Source organism: Aotus nancymaae, unplaced genomic scaffold (genome assembly GCF_030222135.1).
Source record: "Aotus nancymaae isolate 86718 unplaced genomic scaffold, 86718_ANA_hifiasm-v0.15.2.pri h1tg000065l, whole genome shotgun sequence".
NCBI classification, from domain to species: domain Eukaryota; kingdom Metazoa; phylum Chordata; class Mammalia; order Primates; family Aotidae; genus Aotus; species Aotus nancymaae.
In genome coordinates this window covers 6,525,996-6,546,939 of record NW_026988480.1, presented here as the reverse complement: position 1 = coordinate 6,546,939, position 20,944 = coordinate 6,525,996, and the positions used below count along the sequence as shown (strand labels likewise).

At 39.2% G+C, this 20,944-nt stretch overlaps 1 protein-coding gene across 1 annotated transcript in view; it reads left to right on the top strand.

Annotated features, from left to right (window-relative positions):
• The window catches only part of ABCA13 (ATP binding cassette subfamily A member 13), a 437,440-nt gene that overhangs the window by 401,321 nt on the left and 15,175 nt on the right, over positions 1-20,944 (top strand). The window contains exon 59 of the mRNA XM_064366685.1: positions 1,844-1,936. Coding sequence (XP_064222755.1) covers positions 1,844-1,936 — 93 coding nt within the window. The remainder of the gene's footprint in view (positions 1-1,843; positions 1,937-20,944) is intronic.

The window sequence follows — 20,944 nt, the reverse complement described above, 5'->3', positions numbered from 1 at the left end:
AATAAGTTGTTCCATTAATTTATATTTTCAGTGTTTTCTAGGGTAAGTTTTTAGGAAAGGAATTATTGTCAAATTGGTGTTCAAAAAGTTATGCCAATTTTTCCTCCCACCAGCAATATATAAGATGACACATTTAGAATTACTGAGAAAATGGTGTTGACCTTCTGGGTGTCTGTTTGATCTGATAACTCATTGTTTTTTGAAGTGAGGACTGGAAAAAAAAAAAAACTCATTTTTCTCTACAATACACAAAAGCACACATGAATACTTTTCCAGCAAGAAAATAGTTTTAAAATCAATTGATTTAATGGTTTATATTTTATAATTCATTGGTATGTTTGTTAGCCACGAGCAGTTCTTTGAATGGTCTCTACATGTTATTTACCCCTTTTTATCTATTATATTTTTATTATTTTCTTTTAAACTAACATATATGAGCTCTTTGTAGTAGATATATCAACCTCTACCCAGTATGTCTACTTAGATTTTTTTTTTTGCTTTTAGACAGAGTCTCACTCTTATCACCCAGGCTGGAGTGCAGTGGCATGATCTTAGCCCACTGCAACCTCTGCCTCCTGGATTCAAGCGATTCTTCTCCCTCAGTCTCCTGAGTAGCTGGAATTACAGGTGCCCACCACCATACCCAGCTAATTTTTGTACTTTCAGTAGAGATGAGGTTTCACCATGTTGGCCAGGCTGGTCTTGAACTCCCAACCTCAGGTGATCTGCCCACCTTGGCTTCTCAAAATGCTGGGATTATAGGCGTGAGCCATCACACCTGGTTGGAATTTTTTAAATGTTAGTTTGCTGTGTTAAGGCACAACTAGTACAAACACCTTCATAGTTTCTTCCATTGCTTTTCAGCTTAGAAAGTATGTTCCCATATTCAAATCATTACATGTGTAAGATAGTAACATCTTGTTTGGGGCTCTCTTATCTTGTTCTAATGACATCTGCCTTGTAATTCTTTAGTGTATTACCGAATTGGAATTATTTTAGTTATATAGAAAATATTTATGTTTTCTGGAGCGAGTCTTCTTTCATGATTCTTCTTTTATTATTTTTCTTCCTTTCACTAAGTAATTTTAAAGATATACATTATAATTATTTTAAAATTTTCTTATGGGAATGATAAAAGTAAAATTTTAATTGGATTATACTATATCTGTATTTTCATTAATATAATATAAATTACCAATTTTGTAACATATTTTGAATTGAAATGTCAAAATATAATTTAAATTATAATTACACATTAAAATGTTATAGTATTGTATTTTATATTATACACTATATTAAAATAGAATTTATATTTTACATATAATTAATTTACTTATATTTTATATTTATACTTAAGGTAATATTTGATATTTACATTAACATATTAATATTATTTTATGTCACACTAATTTTCATAACAGTTTTTCCATTTTCAAAATATCCATTCTTTTCTTCCATGCCTCCTTCCATTGATTCAAGGTTTCATTTGTGCCTATTAGTAAAGCTTTCTTGTTTCTTTTCATAAAATGTTCACATTGCTTTGTAAAGATTATTCTCATTTTTTATTTTTGTACTATTGCTAAATGCTTCTCTCCTACATATTTTATAGCTGATCTTCCTGATGTAAGAAAATATAAATTTTTTTGTTAATTGTATAATTGGCTGTCTAAATAAAACCTTATAGTTTTTAAAAGCATTTTATTTGGTTAACATGATATTTCTGTATAAAAAATTAAGTAATTTGCCCTAATGGTATCTTGTCTGCTTTTTGCTTTGAAAAGTTTGACTCAAGCCTCCCCTCTTCAGGAAATGGCTCATTTATGTCTCTTTCCCTTCCTCGCAGCATGGAGGAGTGTGAGGCTCTTTGCACGAGACTGGCCATAATGGTAGATGGCAGCTTCAAATGCGTTGGTTCTCCTCAGCACATCAAAAATAGGTGCGTTGAAATTCTCTTTTTGCTTAAATATTTACTATGAAATCAATAGCATGATGCAGGGTTATGACTGGAGGTGCCTTAGGAGTAAGTGTGTTCCAATTACCTGCTGGCATAAAATAGGAGATGAAGGCTCTTAAGAGATAAAATACTGTGGTTAGTAAGTGAAAGACACAGCAGCTCCCAAACACAAAGTCTACTGTTCTCCCTGTAAGGGAGACATTTTGCTTTTCTCTTCCTAGGAAGAGAAAAGCCCTCATTGTAGTGACATTCGTAGGGGTGACAATAAGATTGAAGAGTCAAGATGATGACAGGACACCAGATGTCCTCTTTACGCACAAAATGCCTTATGAAAAGGCTGTGCAAATATGTCCCTCATCCGCAGTGAATCAGAGTTCCCATTTTATCCTACCAAACACTATTCTTTTGAAAAAGATCATCAATTTAAGAGGGTAGGAGACGGTTGTTATGGTTGCTTTTCATTTGGATTATGAAAGACTAAAGACTTCTTTCCTGTGCTCATTGATCCTTTATAGTTCTTCCTGGATTTAATTCCCTTCATGTCTTTTCTTCAGGTACTTTTTGGAATCTTAATGATTTTGTTATTAATTTGTATGAGCATCGTTACATCCTAGTATGACATTTAAAAAATGAAGTTACCTATATAAATATCAACTTGTTTAACCTGTCATTCTTGTGTAGAATACTTTATTCATTTATGTTGATAAATCTCTTATTTTCATGTATTCAGTGTTTTTAAGGTTAGGATTCTCAAGCAAAGATTTGGTAAATAGTCATATGTAAATTTTAAATACTTTTAATTTATGGAGAAAATAGCTGTTGCTCAGGATTGAGATGACATAGTAGCAGGCGGGTGTCCATTTTTAGAATTAGGCATTGCTGTAATAGTCAACCTCACAGTTGCTTGCTGCTTCAAGTCAACCACTGGTCAGATGCACCTACTGGAAACTATTCTCGATATGTACTCTGCCCACTTTTAATAAGTATCTTCAAAACAAAAATAATATTTCATGCTCTCCAGCCTTTATGAATGCCTACATAAAGTTTTATAACCCATTCCTGATTGTTGGGTGATTTATGACTGATTTATGTTTACAAAAATTTGCTGCAAGAGCCAGCAGGATGAAGCACATGGGGATAGGTTTTCTCTAGCTGGTGCATTCTACACACTGGAAAAACTCTGCCCATTTCTGAGTTTTGGTTCCAGTAATGTGATACATGGGTTGAGCATGAATTGTTAGTGGATATGAACTATAGGACTATTTTAAATAAGAAATGGCTTGTGGGTTATTCACTGAAACATCAAACTTAATAAAATTTAAAAAATAATTTGTGGCCAGATATGGTGGCTCACACCTGTAATTCTAACACCTTGAGAGGGTGAAGTGGGAGGATCACTTGAAGCCAGGAGTTTGAGACCAGCCTGGGCAACATAGTGAGACCTCATCCCTACAAAACATTTAAAAAATGATTTGTAAAAATTAAATCCAGGCATGATGGGGTACATCTGTAGTACTAGCTAGTTTGGAGGTGGGAGAATCACTTGTGTCCAGGAGGTTGAGGCTGCAGTGAGCCATGATTGTGCCACTACACTCCAGCCTGCATGACAGAGCAAGACCCTGTCTTAAAAATAAGTAAAATAAAATAAAATAATCTGTAAAGTGTTTATTTTCCTATAACTATAAACCTATAACAAACAAACATATGATGATGTATATTTCTATAATATTGAAATAAAGAATAAAGGATTGATCATGACATAGATGATAATAATTACTAGATTTTTCAGAATCTTGGACATCCATACCTGGGAGTTGGCAACATCTGAACCCATTTCTCTGTGTGTGACACGGCGGTGTTGAGGTGGACTAGAAAACTTGTAGTGGGGCTCCTTCCTCCCCGTCTCCATCCCTTTCTTTCCATGAGCATTCACTGTGGCTGATGCCCCTTAAACACTCTTGTCTAGGTAGCCTTAAAGCACACAGAAGATGGAATTCTGCCTCAGATATTGTTGTCCTTAACTTAGCAAGCAGTACACAGTCACCTGTGACAATCTTGCTACAAGGGCAGAAAGGAGACTACCTCCTGCATGTTCTGATGACATCACCATAGGACGTGCTCCTCAGTGGTGACCTCGGATGTTTAGTTTGGAGTGATTTCCAGGAGGATTCTGAGTGCCAAGGCACCCTCTGGGCTCCTGCAGATGGTGACAGCAGTGTAGAGATGAGGGCCTGTTCCAAGTTTCCCAAGTGCACTCATCACATGACCTCTCTATTCCCATCTGCTCAGCTGTCACATGGGTCCTTATAAGCACTAAACAAGCATGAAAGCACTTTAGGAGAAGGCCTTTCACAGTCCACGATTGAATGTTTGCTGCCATTATTATTGCAGGCTATCTGAACAGAACTGACTTTCACCACAGGGCTTCCCACTGGCACTTTGCAAGGGCCAGAGGAGTAGGGAGGGAGGATGGTCCATGAGTAGGCTTATGCAGCAGTCCCTTTGAGAGACAAGAAAAGCTAGAGCTGAAGGCATGGGGATGCATGTGAATGAGTAGTGACTCTGAATGATAGTGTACTGGGAGCAGTGGCCAAGTTTACGGTCAGGAGATGCCTGGCACAGAGAATAGGAGAAGCCAGAGATGCTCTTGAGATTTGGGATTGGGGGAATTTGAAAAGAGCAAGGGAAGAATGAGGAAGAGTAGGGTCTGGGTGTGGAAAGAGGTTCTGAGGAGATAACTCAGGAGAAGGCAAGGGTTTTGGAGCAAGGGTTTTGGCTGAATTTGGGAAGGGATCTGAGCGTCAAGATTTCCCCATGGAGAGGCAGGAGGCTGGTGAGTAGGGTCCCTGGCTTGGGCTGGGTGACATCGGCCCAGAGGGAGAATAGAAGAGAGGAGCTACAGAAATCCCACAGAAGTAGGACCCATAAGGCAGGGCTGGGGCCTCAGAGACCAGCTGCCCACTGGGATGGGCAGGTGCAGCAAGAGCCCGAAACAAGAGCTGAGTAAAGTCAGGCCAGGGGAGCACGACGGTTTAGCCACTTTTAGCTTCTGAATTGCAAGGCTGACTTTGACCTTATGAACAGTCAGGAACCCTCAGACTTCAGTGCAGGTCTCATCAAATTTGCCTGGACAGGAAGCTGAGGCTTGCACCTGTTAGGGCAGTTTGCTTGGGCAAAGCAGCCATCTTTTAGGGTGAAGGAGGAATGTAGAAAAGGAATGTAAGGAAGAGAAAAATGAGGAGCCATAGAATATAGAGGGAAGAATGTATGTGACAAGTAGGGACAGATACAAAAGAGGAAAAAGCAAAATGGAAAGTGAAGTAAAATTGCCCAAACCAAAGAACTCTCCCTACCTCACTCTCTGGTGCAGGCACAGCCCTCAGAGAAATGGGACCTCAGGTGAGAAACAGCTCCTCCTTGGGACGTCAGACCCCCGCCCTGGGCTCCCTGAATTCATCCCACCTTCTTGAGCCTGGGGAACAAGACTCAAGCACAGGGATCATGTCGTACCCCAATCTGTGGGTGGCACTCTCTTTCCCACCCTCTGTCAGTTCAGTTGACCCCATACACCCATGCCTAACTATGCTCTGATTCTCTTCCCTCCTGCTGTGCTTATTTAAATTCCTTCCTTGTGTCCTAAGCACAACCCACATGCACTTTATCATCAGAGAAGGGTTTCTGCAGAAGACACCAAATCCCATTCCCATGCTCCTAACAGAGCATTAAGGCCCCAGCATCCTGCTTCATGCCTGGACCGACCTCTTCCCTAGCCCACTGTTTTAAAATATAGTGTATTAATAGAACTATTGAAGTACAATAAGGCTAAAAGATCAAGAGATGACTGCCTTTGAAAATACCACGTATTCATTTCCAAGAATAGGGGCATAGCACACAAGGTCACATGAAGGAATATCAGGTCAGCCAGGAGGCAGAGGGCAGCTGGAAGGAAACATGAGCAAGAGCTTGTATTGTGGTTTCCATTGGAAAGAACAGGCAAAACATGGCAAACAGACCTAGGGTTTGCTGGTTTGAATAACTGTATTGGGCTGTGCAGCATATGTTTTCCCTAGTTGTCTAGGACCTGTCCCTGGAGTGACTGCGGGAGGTGGATTGTGGCTTAGCATGTGAAAGTTTCTTAGAGGAGGTGGTTGAGATGATGTATGCTCTGGGTCAACTGGTTTGTATTTAAAAAATGAATTTATGTACAAGTTGTTCACTATCTTTAGAAATTGGCTAATTCTGAGAGGGGCAGTTCTTCCAGAGTCAGCAAGTCCCCGCATTTTCAAAGTATTAGAATACAGAAGATAAAAGATATGGTTAATACTCTTGCTCCAGGACTCACTGAGGCTGAGTGGAGCCACAAGTGCAGGGTCCATCACATTCTCCCTGCCTGGAGGAAGCCAGACTTGCCCACTTTGCGGAAGAAGGCAGGGAGCTCTGGCTTTGCCAAGCATTCTGAAGTCCCCATCTTCTTCCCTGGTACAGAGTTTTGTTCTTTCTGGAAATCTTTTTGATAGCTGGTTTTAGAGCTATTATCTAGATAATGAATTTTCAAAGAATTTGAGGTTATAGAGTTGTATTAAAAAATAAGTTCCTTGGAACTCTTGTCTATGGATAACCTAAAGCTCTGTGTGACTGGTCTGTATCAATCATCCGTGGAGAAGAGCCTTGAAGGAAAAACAATGCCATAGGCCGTTATCCAGTGTGTATGTCTATCTGTTGAAATCCAGTTGTTATGTTAACTCTGATGTTATTTCTCAGCTGAGTAACAATTTAAGAAAAATCAATCAATATTAAATCTTTTGCTGGTAAAATTGAGGTTATTTGCTTCTGACACTCAATACTTCTTTAACAAATGTTTATTGAAACCTGGCAAGGGGATGCAGAGGTAGGTCTGATGCAGCTCATGCTTGCTTTGATGCTTCCAAGTACAGAGAGTGGGCTTTGCAGACACCTGGTGACATCACAAGGCCTAACAAGGCAGGCAACATAGAAAAGGTATCAACTAGAGCGTTCAGTGAAAGGGCCATATATGCCAAGTGGCCTCCAAACCCAGGAAAAGCTGAGAAACCAAAGAAGGAGGAAAACAAATTCAGTTTGTTGGTAAAGGGCAATTTCCTGGGGTACTTATAAACGGAAATGTGGTCTCGGGAAGCAGCAAGACAGATAGATCTCTGCATCATTACTTCCTAGACTCAGGGCTCGTATATCATAGGGAAAGGGCACCTACTCTAGAGAGACAATTAAAGATGCCCTCCAGAACAGGCAAGAGCGCTGCATGCATCATGGCCTGTCATTTGTGCAATAACATCAGGGTCGCCTTGATCTAAAGGCAGGAGCACATGTTCTTACGGGAAGAACAGGAAGTGAGGTAGGAATCAAGAGGCATTTGTGGGACTGGGCTAACCAGAAGTGCATGTGGTAGATTAGCATCCATGATGGAGTCACTTTGAAAATACCACGTATTCGTTTATTCCACATGGAGAAGGAGGAGGCGGAGGCTTTTTTTAGTTTGAAGAAATACAGAAATATCTTAGACTTGGAAGTACAGGCAAAATTTGGTTAAAAGGGGATTTAATTCTAGATTGTATTTAGCAATGAAAACATCACTACAGAATCAGAATTTGAGAGCAAGTAAAAGGGACAGACATATACTAGTCAAAGCAAAGTTTAGATTTCAACATGAAAAATGAAATCCTACAGCTAAGTAAAAGCAGCATGACTATTTTAAATGTTCTTTGAGCAACCCTCGGCTTTGTGGTCTTAACTTTGTTTCAGCAGCTCAGCATTATTTCATTTGGGGTTGGATAATTCTTGGTTGTGGGAGGTTGTCCTGGGCATGTAAGATGTTTACCATCATCCCTGGCATGTGTGGCACCCTCACCCCAATTATGACAACTAAAATGTCTCTGGACATTTGCAGATGTCTTCTGGGCAGCAAATTGTCCTGGTTGAGAACCACTGTCTCAGCTGTTACTTTGTTCTATGTCCCCAGAGACATAGAACTTAGTGGGAAACCTAGTTACAAAAATAGTTAGACCATATTCCCCAAAACATATTAGCCAGTCAACCCTGCCTTTCCTTTGGCCAGATCTCTTGAAACTTGTCCTGCTCAGTGGTTAAGAGGAGGCAGGTGTATGAAGTAGGAGTATGTCAGGAAATGGGCATAAGGATGGGTAGAGGGCATTGCACACAGGGTATTGTCTTCCCACAGGCAAACCCTCTGTGCTGTGGAGTGACCTCATTTTGCAGAAGCTCCAAGGTTCATGGGAAAGGAGTGCCCTCTTCTTTTAGTCTCAGTACAGCTCCAGTATGAGATGTATGAAGTCATAGCAGAAAGCCAGAGGACCTGAGAGGAGCTGCAACTCTGCAGGCCAGGGTCACGCAGGTGCTTTTTTATGCTCCTCTACATACATCTGTATCCAGTGTCTGTTCTCACTTGAACACCTTGTTTGCACCACTCCCCATCGTTGACTGTATAATACTCCCACCCACCGACACCCAGAATGATTCTTCCTTTTTCCTTGAGACTTCTCTGGCTTTTCCAATGCTTGGCATTTTCTTCCCTTTGCTTGTGTGTGTGTGTGTGTGTGTTTTCTTCATAGCAATAATCTTTTCCTCTGCTTTGGCATGAATTTGCATCCTGCCCGCCAAAATATCTGTTTGTAGAGTGTTTAATATCTACAATCTTATCTCGTTCCAATTCAGTGTTCCGCTCCTGGAGAGTGCAGACTTTGTCTTTCATCAGTCCTAGTATTGTGGTATGCTCATTCATCCATGTGGTTTCGGAGGTAAAATCTGAGGGCAGTGACAACCAGTCCAGTCCCGGAGGCCTTAGTGTCCGAAAACCCAGGAGTACCACAATAAAGAGGATGTGTGTGGTCCTGAAATGTTTAGGCTTTAGTTCACCAGGAGGTTCAATACTGCCAGATTCTGAATTCATTATTTACTAAATTGGTGTTCTATGCTCTTCTTGAGCTCTAAATCTTCTTGTTATGGTTCCTTAAATTATCTTTTTTATATTTCTAAGTAGTTAAACAGTACTTTTAACTTTAGAGGTGGTATTCCAAAGCATTTCTAAACTGCTGTATGTATTTGTAAGTTAAGAACCAACCAAATTAAAGTTTAAGAGTTTTGTCTATGGTTTATCCTTCAATGAAAGAAACCAACAATGGATTTCTATTAGTGGGGTTTAGCTAAAGGGATTTTCCTGACTCTAGTTTGAGACCTCACCATACTCTTCCTGTCTTCAGCCAGTACCAGCTGCCCCAATCCTGAGCCTAGTGCAGATGGAAATATTTGTTCAAAATTGGTAACTGATTTCCCAGAAGGACAGACAGCATCTAGAGTATAGAATTTCAGGGGCCCAACCTTACAGGGAAAAGTGAATTTGCTCCCTCCATGGACATCTTGACCTCATTCCAGTGCCTCCCTCCTTTTCTCCTACCCTTGTGACTTTCTGGCCTATTTCAGCTGGAGAAATCATCAGGTCCTTCCTTGTCCCCTCTCTAGGCTGCAAGACTCTTGCTAAACTTGCAAGGTCTTCACAGAGTGCTCCTCAGGTGCATTCTTCTTCAGTTGTCCTTCCTGTGGCATTACCAAAACACACCCTCAAAGCATTATTACTATTTGTTCTTTCTGCAGAACCTTCCCTCCTCTAATTCATTTTCTACTTCTCAGTTTCCCGAGGCTGGACCCAGTTTACACCTGGGCTCCACCTGTGCCATTTTCCTCTTGGAGCAGAAGGGATTAGAATGCTGCTGGATGGCCTCCCTTCAGTCAAGAAACTCCTGGAAAATTCTCTTCTCCCCTTTTATTATCTGGCAAAGGAAAATTTACCCCTTATAAAATCTGTAGTGTGTGTCCTAACGTGCAGTCCTGGACCATCTCTTAGTGATGACGTGTCCCCTTGTCTTGCATCACTTTGTTCCCTTCTTACTGGCTTTCTAGTCTATAGGTATTCCCCTTTCCTAATTGTCCTCATACTCATCTTTCATCTCTTTTATCTTCACCATTTGTTATAGTCTCTTACCTTTTGTTCTGAGCAAGGTATATAGATTATCTAGCAATCTGGACAATAATATTGAGAACTAATTCTTACATAGTACTTACTGTATGTCAGCTCTATGTGCTTTATACATAGGAATCAATTTATTCCTCATGACAATCCTACAAAGTAACTGTTATTATTACCCTTCATTTTATAGGTATAAAATAGTAGTCATTGAAAGGTTGAGTGACTTTTCCAGGATTACCATCTAGTAAGTAGAGGAGCTGAGATTTGAATGTCAGCATTCTGGTCTACTTTGCTCTATGATGCATCATCTCATGATTGTCCTCATTTAATAAATGAAATAAGTGAGCCTCCTACCTGTGGTGGAGCTGCCTTTCAATTGCAGCCAATATGACTCCAAGCCTGCAGGTCTGGTCACCATTTCTGCTTCCTACTGCTGGAGCACTTCCCAGAACTGTAAGCATGGACATGCAAAGTCTCGCTGCATCTTCAATGGCATCTGCACCAGCAACTCTGTCTTGTTGACATGTCTCTTGGTAAAGTTTTAACATCTTTTCCATTCCTATTGAGACCTCATCACCCTATTCATTTAATAAGTAATTCCTAATTTCCTGAGAGATATCGCCTGTCAACTAGCTTTTTGATGGGCTCTCACAAAGTTTTTATTTCTTCATCATTATTCTCTTTCTTTGTGCCTATATCTGAGAATGAAATCTGCCTCTTTATTAAGTATTTTTCTTCTGTTTGATGATAACATGATCACTTTTTCTTTCCTTCTGTCTGTGGTTTCATTCTCCTTTATAGCCTTAATCTTTTCACAGTTACAAGCAGTTATTTGTCTATTATAACAGAACATCAACCACACTGACTTAACCATATTCATTGTTATTTGTAGTAAGAATCCGGAGGTAACTGGTTATTGGCATTCCTTAAGAGGTCCTAGGCCTGACAGTATGGGTATTCCCGAAGTGGCTGCTGTAGCTCCACCCGACATATCTATGTTTTGGGCAAGAACTGAGAGGAGAAGAGAAAAGCAAAAAGAGCACATGCCAACTGTCTGTTTCCTCTTAAAGTAGCTTTCTGACAGAGTAACACCCAGCAACTTGTACTTAGGTTTATTTGTTACCCTGGCTACAAAAAATCTAAGCAATGGAGACATTAGCTGGCACCTTGCCCTTAAATAAGGTTAGGTTTCTGTTCCCAAGGAAGACAGGGAACATGGATATGGAGTGGGAAGCCTGCAGCCTCACATATTCACTTGACTGGATTCTTCTCCTTTGTTGAGGGTAGGTCATTAGGTTGAGCAGTTGAGCTGAACAGACTCTTGGACTTTCAATTTAAGATTGTCATATGCTTTGAAAGAGCCCTATATGTAATAGAGATTCATGAGTTTATGTGTGAGCACATGATTGTGTGTGTGTGTGTGTGTGTGTGTGTGTCTGTGTGTGGCTCAGTTAACAACAGAGGCGAACTGGAGAGAAGTAATACTCACCTAATAGCCACATGTGGCTAAAACAACCCTTTTGGGCACTGAAGTTATGTCCCAGCCAATTAGAGTTACATCCTCAAATCCTCTGCATGTAATAAACTGAGCACATAATGGTGCCCTGGTAGCTAGATGCCTTTGTACTTACAGGCGCTGGGCATATTTGTAACTCACCTGGAGAAAACCATTAATAGCTTCATGTGGCACCTGTTTGCTTTTCTCCTCTCTTGGACCTGACTGACACAGGAGGCTTAAGTCTGACTGGTAAACACACTCCTCTCATGGAGAGAAAATAAAGAATGCTTCTGATGCACAGAGTTTCTAATTTGAAATACTCAGGCCAATTTATGATTTTGGGGTGAGGGAGGATAAAGCCTGTTTTTTTGCTTATCTGTTTGTTTGTATTTTGTTGAGACAGAGTTTCACTCTTGTTGCCCAGGCTAGCCTGCAATGGTGCAATCTTGGTTCACTGCAACCTCCGTCTCCTGGGTTCAAGCGATTCTCCTGTCTCAGACTCCCAAGTAGCTGGGATTACAGGCGTATGCCACTATGCCCAGCTAATTTTGTATTTTTAGTAGAGACAGGGTTTCACCATGTTGGTCAGGCAGGTCTTGAGCTCCTGACCTTGGGTGATCCACCAGCCTTGGTCTCCCAAAGTGCTGAGATAACACAGGTGAGCCACCATGCCCAGCCTGGGTTTTTGTTTGTTTGTTTTTATTTATTTATTTTGAGACGGAGTTTTGCTCTTGTTACCCAGGCTGGCGCGATCTCGGCTCACCGCAACCTCCGCCTCCTGGGTTCAGGCAATTCTCCTGCCTCAGCCTCCTGAGTAGCTGGGATTACAGGCATGCGCCACCATGTCCAGCTAATTTTTTGTATTTTTAGTAGAGATGGGGTTTCGCCATGTTGACCAGGATGGTCTCGATCTCTTGACTTCGTGATCCACCCACCTCGGCCTCCCAAAGTGCTGGGATTACAGGCGTGAGCCACCGCGCCCGGTCCGTGTTTGTTTTTATTTAAAAAAAAAAAAAAACAGCTTCAAATGATTTAAAGATTATGAGAATTTACATTTCCTTGAGTTGTCAACTGAAAATGTTGGGAACCAACAATAAAAATAGAATAAACTTCAGAGGATCCCATCATAGATGTGTTATATAGCTGTTAAAGTTAAAATATAGTTTTAACTTTAAGTCTAGAGGGGTTTGTTTGTGTATTTTTTTTTCTTAAAAAAATGAAAGGAGGCAGAATGATGTTTGAGCTCTCAAGCTATACCACTATCTGAGTAGCTGCAAATTAATATATCACCTTATGTGGCACCATATGCTTTAGTGTGGCAACTTTGACTTAATACATCTATAAACCATTACTATAATCATAACATCTCAGATTAAGATTGCATCACCAGATAATGAAGTGGATCATTTAAAAGTGAGATAGATAATTCAGTATGTTTATTTCATTTTCACAAATGAGGAAGGAAGTTTGTACATGAGCACATAAAATAATTTCTACCATAATGTGGAACTATGGAATGATGTGCTACTGAGTTATATTTTTCTACATTTTACTTCAGCTTAAAGCATCATATAATTTATCTGCTGCTACTAACCACTGAATTGATTATCTTTACTAGAAATGATTATGAGAAAGAATATAGCACACCTTCATATCCTCAGCATGTTTCACCTCAACCACTATGTGTTATTTGTCATCTCATTTGTTTTCACAACATCATGTTGTATGAACACAATGTTGCTCTGACATAATTATCTGGGAAGAGTTTCTGATTGTCATGCCATTCTCATGCTGGGCATTTTGGTTAGCTGCCTTTGGTCTTGGAAATTCAGGTCATGAGCAATATCACCCAGAGCTGTCACTTTACCAAAAGTAAACATTCTGCATTCATTTTCTAATATTTTCTGTAAGAACAAACAGAATGCTTTTCCTTCACAATGAAGATGGAAAATAGAAGTGTTGGAGATATTTTTAAATGGGCGAAGTTGTTGGAAACTCAGACTCACATCATGAGTCCTGTTCATTCATTTACATTTATTGAGTAATCACTTTGTTAGAAATGATGAAGATGTGATTCTTAATCTCAATAAACTCGGCATAGTGTCAGAGACAGAAACATAACAACGAATGCAACACAACGTGATAATTGTTTTAAGTGACTGGTGAACAAAATGCTGTGTGATGCACCTCAGTTGAAACCTGCAAACATTACCGAATGTTTACATAATGCCAAGTCTTGGGATTAAGTGGGTAGTAAGGCATGAGCCCTATAAGAACTGGACTAGACACACAAATACAAAATTATATAAGAAAGACCATTAGAGCCACAAGAAAGTTTCAAAGCCCATGAGGTATGAGTTAGGAGGAGGAAGAATGCACACCCATTGTTTTAGGGGAAGGATTGGCACAGGTGGTTTTAAGGGTGAGGAGGAATTTAAACCACGTGTATGCTTAACCAGCTAATCAACTATGAATGCTTTAGGGGTAGTGGCACAGAGATGAACAATGCAAACCATGTTTAGAGCAGCTTAACTGTAAATAGAATACAGGTAGAATTGTGAGGCATACGCTTGAAGAGAATCTTTGGGACAAAATCATGGGAAATACTAATTCTAAGGTAAAAAAATGGCCAATAAAATGGAGGAACAGGGGAAGCAACAAGAAACAGGAGAATAAATGGGCTATTAAACAGAAATTTTTATTCTCTAGCAGGAAGTTAAATAAGACAAACTGAAGTCAGCTGGCAATCGAGCACAAGGAGCAGGCAGCATGGGTACAGGAGACATTGGAGAACACGATGATAAAACTTTACCGCTGGCTGACCTGAGCTTGAGAAAAGGAGGTGCCTTTGGGTTTGGGACACAGAAAGATAGTGATGTCATTAGAGAAATAGAAGTTGGGTGGGCTGTCAGGGTGAGGAGGATTCTGGGTGTTGAGTATGTTCCTAGGGAAGCATTGATGGGCTGTTTGGAGAATTCCTGTGAAGAACGGCTGCTGATACTCATGTCCCTTTTGTTATGGCAAGAGTTGGGAAAGCAAATCTAAAGTTGGAGGTGATTCTTGCATATGGTTGAGACAGACAAATAAGTAGCTGAACTCATCCCAGCTTTGAACCAATATGTATAAACTCTGAAGTAAAGTGAGCTGAGCCCAGATTCATGCTGTTGCATTTATTTTATTTATTACTAAACATAGGCAATTTGCCAAATGCTTTCTGTGCATGGTTTCATTTAATTCTTATTACATAATGGCTATTATTGTACCCACTTCACCATAAGGAAACTGAGACCTAAAGAATTTAAGCATTTGGCCCAAAACAGAGTTAGTATTGAGAAAAGCAGTTTTCCAACTCAATTTTTTGACTCAAAATTTCTTATTTTTTCCACACCACTTCAGTAGTCTCAACCAACTTTGTGTATAACTGACTAAAGAACAAAGCTTTGCTTCAAGTACATGTCATGGACACCTGCATGATGAAACCTACACACTTTACTCTTCTGTTGAATTTACTTCCTTGTATTTACTGAGAAAACGGACTATCTTCTTTTAAAAAGATGCACAGAGTCCTCTTTGAAAGCCTGGTTTGATGAAATAAAAGACATCTAGAGTAAGACTTTTACTCATTTATATTTACTACCTATATAACTTGGAAAAAGTTAACATTTCTGGAGGTACTTTTTTTCTTTAATGGAGATAATAATACGTATTTTATAGTATTTTGAAAAGAAATGAAGGAATATACCAATCATTTTCCCACCTCTGTTAATCTATTTGCTGTTACTATAACAGAATACCAGAGACTGGGTAATTTTTTTTTTTTTTTTTTTGAGACAGAGTTTTGCTCTTGTTGCCCAGGCTGGACTGTAATGGCTCAATCTCAGCTCACCTCAACCTCTGCCTCCCAGGTTCAAGTGATTCTCCTGTCTCAGCCTCCTGAGTAGTTGGGATTACAGGCATACACCACCACACCTGGCTGGGCTTCTTCATGTTGGTCAGGCTGATCTCGAGCTTCCACCTCAGGTGATCCATCTACCTAGGCCTCCCAAAGTGCTGGGATTATAGGTATGAGCTACCATGCCTGGCCGAGACTAGGTAATTTATAAAGGAAAGAGTTTCATTTAGTTCAGAATTCTGGAGGTTGGGAAGTCCTAGATTTGGTGGCTGCCTCTGGTCCACTTCTGGTGAGGGCCTAGTGCTGCTTGATAGCATGGCAGAAGCACAGAAGTATGAGTGCAAGCTAAAAGAGACAAGCACAAGGGGTCAAGCTTGCTGTGTAACAACCAACTTTAATGAGAACTAACCCAGTCTCTAATGAACAGCATTAATCCATTAATGAAGGAAGAGTCTCCTTCACCCAAACACCTCCCCCTTAGTCCTATCTCCCAACACTACCACATTGAGAATTGAGATTCCAATATGTGAACTTCTGAGGGACACGTTCAAGACATAACACCACCTCAACGTGTTATGCTTTCTCTTTCCCTCACTGTAAAGTCTTTTCCAAGAGAAACACATGACTAGTTCCTTCAGTTTTCTGCTCAACCATCCCTTCTTCAGAGAAATCTCCAGTATCGATTCTATCCATTCATAGAAGCAGAAGAACACCTGGATGTTAGCCAACAACATGCCTACATAGGAATAAGACTGTTTTCCCACTTTCCCTACAGCTACATGTGGCCAAAGAGTTATAGTGAGAAGAGATGTCCACAATTTCAGGGATATGAATTTGCAAAGAGAGACATGCATGTTTCTTCCCTTCCTTCCTTTTGGTTTATGCAGATGTGGTGGCTACAGACAAAGCAGCTATCTTGAGCCACAAGGAAATCTTAGAAATGGAGACCTCTGAAGCAGAGCAATAATACAGAACGAGCTAAAGAAATGCTTTTTCTGCTCTGTCTGCCTGACTTCAGACTTTAAACACTAACATCCCTACTACCTTGGGTCTTCTGTCACTGTACATGAGTCTGAACAGACTAATATTCCCTGTGACATATTAAATATAGCATTAATTTATTTGCATGGTTATTGTCTATGTCTGCCCAGTAGAATGTAAACTTTCTGAGGGTAAAACCTTTACTTCTGTTTACTTCTGTATCCCTACCATGTGAAATAGTGCCTGGTCCATAAATGTTCTCAACGTATTTGTCAACAAATTCGTTGAATGTATTAATAATGAATGTAAAATTCCTAGTATATGGAAGCTTTTTGCTTGATGGGAATTCCTTTCAGAATGCTGTGACTAGACTCTAAAAGATGAATCAGATGAGGCCACTCAAGCATTCAGCTTCTGCCTAGCTTAATAAACAACCACTACTAAGAACAGTAACTGACCCCTTTGATGGAGACTTTTACTCCAATCCCATTTATCTTTAGACAGGGTGAAGCCTGCTTTCTCTCAAAACAGTCTGCATTATTCATGATTAGTTTGCTGCTTTTCAAAACTGGACTCTGTCTCTCTTCAGCATCTCCACTAACAGAAACTATCAGGTGTGTGATTCAGGCCTAATTGCTGCCATGGCCTTGGCAATATTGTGCTGTCACCTTCTCTGCTGGATAGCCAGACTTAGCAGTGGTGCACATTGGCTTGCCAAGAATTAATGTACACTGCCGACAGCAAAAATATGCCATTCCAGAATCCAACTGTACACTATGGGATTATGATTTCCTTTTGTAAATACAGCCTAAGTGCAAGAAAACATAGCCTCACAAGGAAATGGATTTCTATATTTCAGGTTTAAAATGTATCTGGATTGGAATTTGGGAGAAAATTTATTTACTCTGAGTTCAAACTATCAGCCTAAAATGTGTGTATGAGTGTGTTTGTGTATTTTTTTAAATGTACCAGTCCACATTTCTTTGTTTCATAGTTAGCTTACAAATTTTATGTTTTCATTCTATTTTCATAAAAGAACAAAAAAAAATTCCTAAACATCATTTACATTTTGGTACAAAAAACACTGCAAAGTTTATAAAAACTCAGTGGCTTAAAAAAATCATCATTTGCCCTCAAGGACGTGCAGGTTTTATGGAGATGAGCTGGCCTGGTGTGGACTTCTGCACCTGTCCCTTGTCATCCTGGGATTGGTGTCTGGAAGGTTGAGGCACCAGAAGGGACAGGCCAAACTGCACAAGGATGAATCAAGCCTCTGGTCACATCACAGCTACTAATGTCCTTTTAGTCAATCAAGTCACATGGCTAGCCCAAAATAAAAGCATAGGATGGTACTCCCACTCATAGTGGAAGAACACCACATATAGCTACATGGCAAAGGACACAGAAGTAGGAAGGGGAAGAATTGGGGCCATATTTACAATGTACTACAATCTCCAAACATTTTGTAACCAGTTTTTAAAATTATTGTTAGCTATTTCTAGGTCTTTTTGTTCTACTTTTCCTTTTAGGAGAGTTTCCTAGATTTAAATATTTTATGTATTTTAATTTTGAAGCGCTTTTTTGTTTCCAGATTACTACTCTAAATCTTTTATGTAATATCCTGTTAATATTTCAGGGATAAAATGTCTTTATTACTTGTTTTTAAAAACTTTTAGTTTCAGGGGTACATGTGCAGATTTATTATATAGGTAATTGCATATCATGGGGTTTGGTGTACAGATTATTTTATCACCCAGGTAATACACATAGCATCCTATAGGTAGTTTCTCAATCTTCATTCTCCTCCCATCCTCCACCCTCAAGTAGGCTCCAGTGTCTGTTGTTTCTTTCTTTGTGTCCATCCATGTATGCTCCTCGTTTAGCTCGCACATATGTGTGAACATGTGGTATTTGTTTTTCTGTTTCTGCATTAGTTCAGTTAGGTTAATGGCCCCCAGCTCCATCCATGTTGCTGCAAAGACATAATCTTGTTCATTTTGATGACAGCACAGTATTCCATGGTATATATGGGACACATTTTCTTTATCTAGTTGATGGTCACTTAGGTTGATTCCATGTCTTTGCTACCATGAATAGGAGCTGCAATGAATATATACATGCATGTATCTTTATGGTAGAGTGATTTATATTCCTTTGGGTATATAACCAATAATGGAATTTCTTTATGGTAGAGTGATTTGTATTCCTTTGGGTATATAAGCAATAATGGAATTACTGGGTTGAATGGTAGTTCTGTTTTAAGTTTTTGGGAGGTCACCAAACTGGTTTCCACAGTGCCTGAACTAATTTACATTCCCACAAACAGTGGATAGGCATTCCCATTTCTCCACAGCCTTGCCAGCATCTATTTTTTTTTCTTCTTAATAATTGCCATCCTGACTCGTGTGAAATGGTATTTCACTGTAGTTTTGATTTGCATTTCTCTGATGATTAGTGACGATGAACATTTTTCTCATATGTTTGTTGACTGCTTATAGATCTTCTTTTGAGAAGTGTCTATTCATGTCTTTTGCCATTTTTTAAATGAAGTTATTTGTTTTTTGCTTGTTAAGTTCCTTATAGATTCTGATATTAGACCTTTGTTGGGTGTATAGTTTGCAAATATTCTGTGGGTTGTCTTTTTGTTTTTTACTCTGTTGATAATTTCTTTTGCTTTGCAAAAGCACTGTAGTTTAATTAGGTCTCACTTGTCAATTTTTATTTTCATTGGAATTGCTTTTGAGGACTTAGTCATAAATTATTTGTCAAGGCTGATGTCCAGAATGATATTTCCTAGGTTTTCTTCTGTGATTTTTTTTTTTTACTTTGTAGTCTTATATTTAAATATTTAATCCATTTTAATTTTTATACATTGTGAAAGATGGGATGCAGTTTTATTCTTTTGCATATGGGTAGCCACTTATCCCTACACTATTTATTAAACAGGTGGTCCTTTCCCCATTGTTTGTTTTTGTCAACTTTGCTAAAGATTAGATGGTTGTAGGTTTGCAATTTTATTTCTGGGTTCTCTAATCTTTTCCATTGGTCTATGTGTCTGTTTTTGTACCAGTACCATGATGTTTTGGTTATTGTAGCCTTATAGCATAGTTTGGAGTCAGATAATGTAATGCCTTCAGCTTTGTTCTTTTTAATTAAGATTGATTTAACTACTGGAGCTTTTCTTTATTTTTCTTTATTATTATTATTATTTTTTTGGTTCCATATGAATTTTAGAATAGTTTTTTTTTTTAATTCTGTGAATAATGGTATTGGTATTTTGATAGGAATTACATTGAATATGTAGGTTGATTTTGGTAATATGGTCATTTTTATATTGATTCTTCTAATCCATAGCATGGGATGTATTTCCATTTATTTTTGTCATCTATGATTTCTTTCATTAGCACTTGTAATTCTTTTTGTAGAGATATTTCACCTTCTTGGCTAAGTATATTCATAGGTATTTTGTTTTCCTGCAGCTTTGTAAAAGAATTGAGTTTTTGATTTGATTCTCAGCTTGGTTGTTGTTCGTCTATAGCAGTGGTACTGATTTGTGCCATTGATTTTGTAAACTGAGACTTTACTGAATTCATTTATCAAGTCTAGGAGTCTTTTGGAGGAGCCTTTAGTGTTTTCTAGGTACACATTCATATTATTGGCAAACAGAGATAGTTTGACTTCCTATTTTCTGATTTGACTGCCCTTTAGTTTTTTATCTTGCTTGATTGCTTCGGCTAGGAAACATATATGAGCCACATCTCTGGAGCAATGGGAGCAATGTTATGTTTCTTTCTGAATGATGCTCCTGCTTTAGGAACTGAGCACTCATTGGAGAGGGAGGACAGTGACCTCAGATTCTCTCAGCTTGCTTCTCCCAGTGTGGAAACCCTACACCATGATATGAGGCAAGAACAAGGGGCACCCCAATATTCTCAGCAATGCTGTTCTTAATTTAAAACTTGTGTCTAATGAGGTAGAACTAGGTAAAAAAGGGCACCATCACCTCTCAACTGTACTCACTGGAAGCTTAACTTCATGAATAGGTAGCTGGGGCCAGAATGAGAGGGGAAGACTGCTCACTCATGGGGAGCTAAGGCAGGAGGGAGCCCCGTGTTCTTGGATGCAGTGGTCTGGAGTGGAGTTTCCATTTTCCTGAGCTGGGAGATAGGAGAAGAGTAGGTCTTGTTTTAAATGCCACAGACATTCACTGTTCTTAGTTTCAGTAGACTTTCTTGAATAAATGTATTTTTTAGCTTGCTGTATACAGAAATATACCATTTTGGAGACTATTGCTTTTTTAAAAATAATTTTCACCAGTCTTACTGGGAAATGAGTCTGCAGAGCTCCTCATACTGTCCTGATGTGTCTTGACTAAATTCTTTTAAAGACATCTATTTATGTCTACTTCATGCCGATATTGCACCTACATCTAAAGTGACTGTGCCTGTAAAATGGGGAGTCAAGGTCCATTGATTTTTAGTCCAATTTTAACATCTATCTTGATTTTTTGATCACCCCTGCTTTCTTATTTAAACAGGGGTGATCAAATTATTGTAAACATTTAATTATTGTAAACATTTTAATTATTGTAAACATTTATAG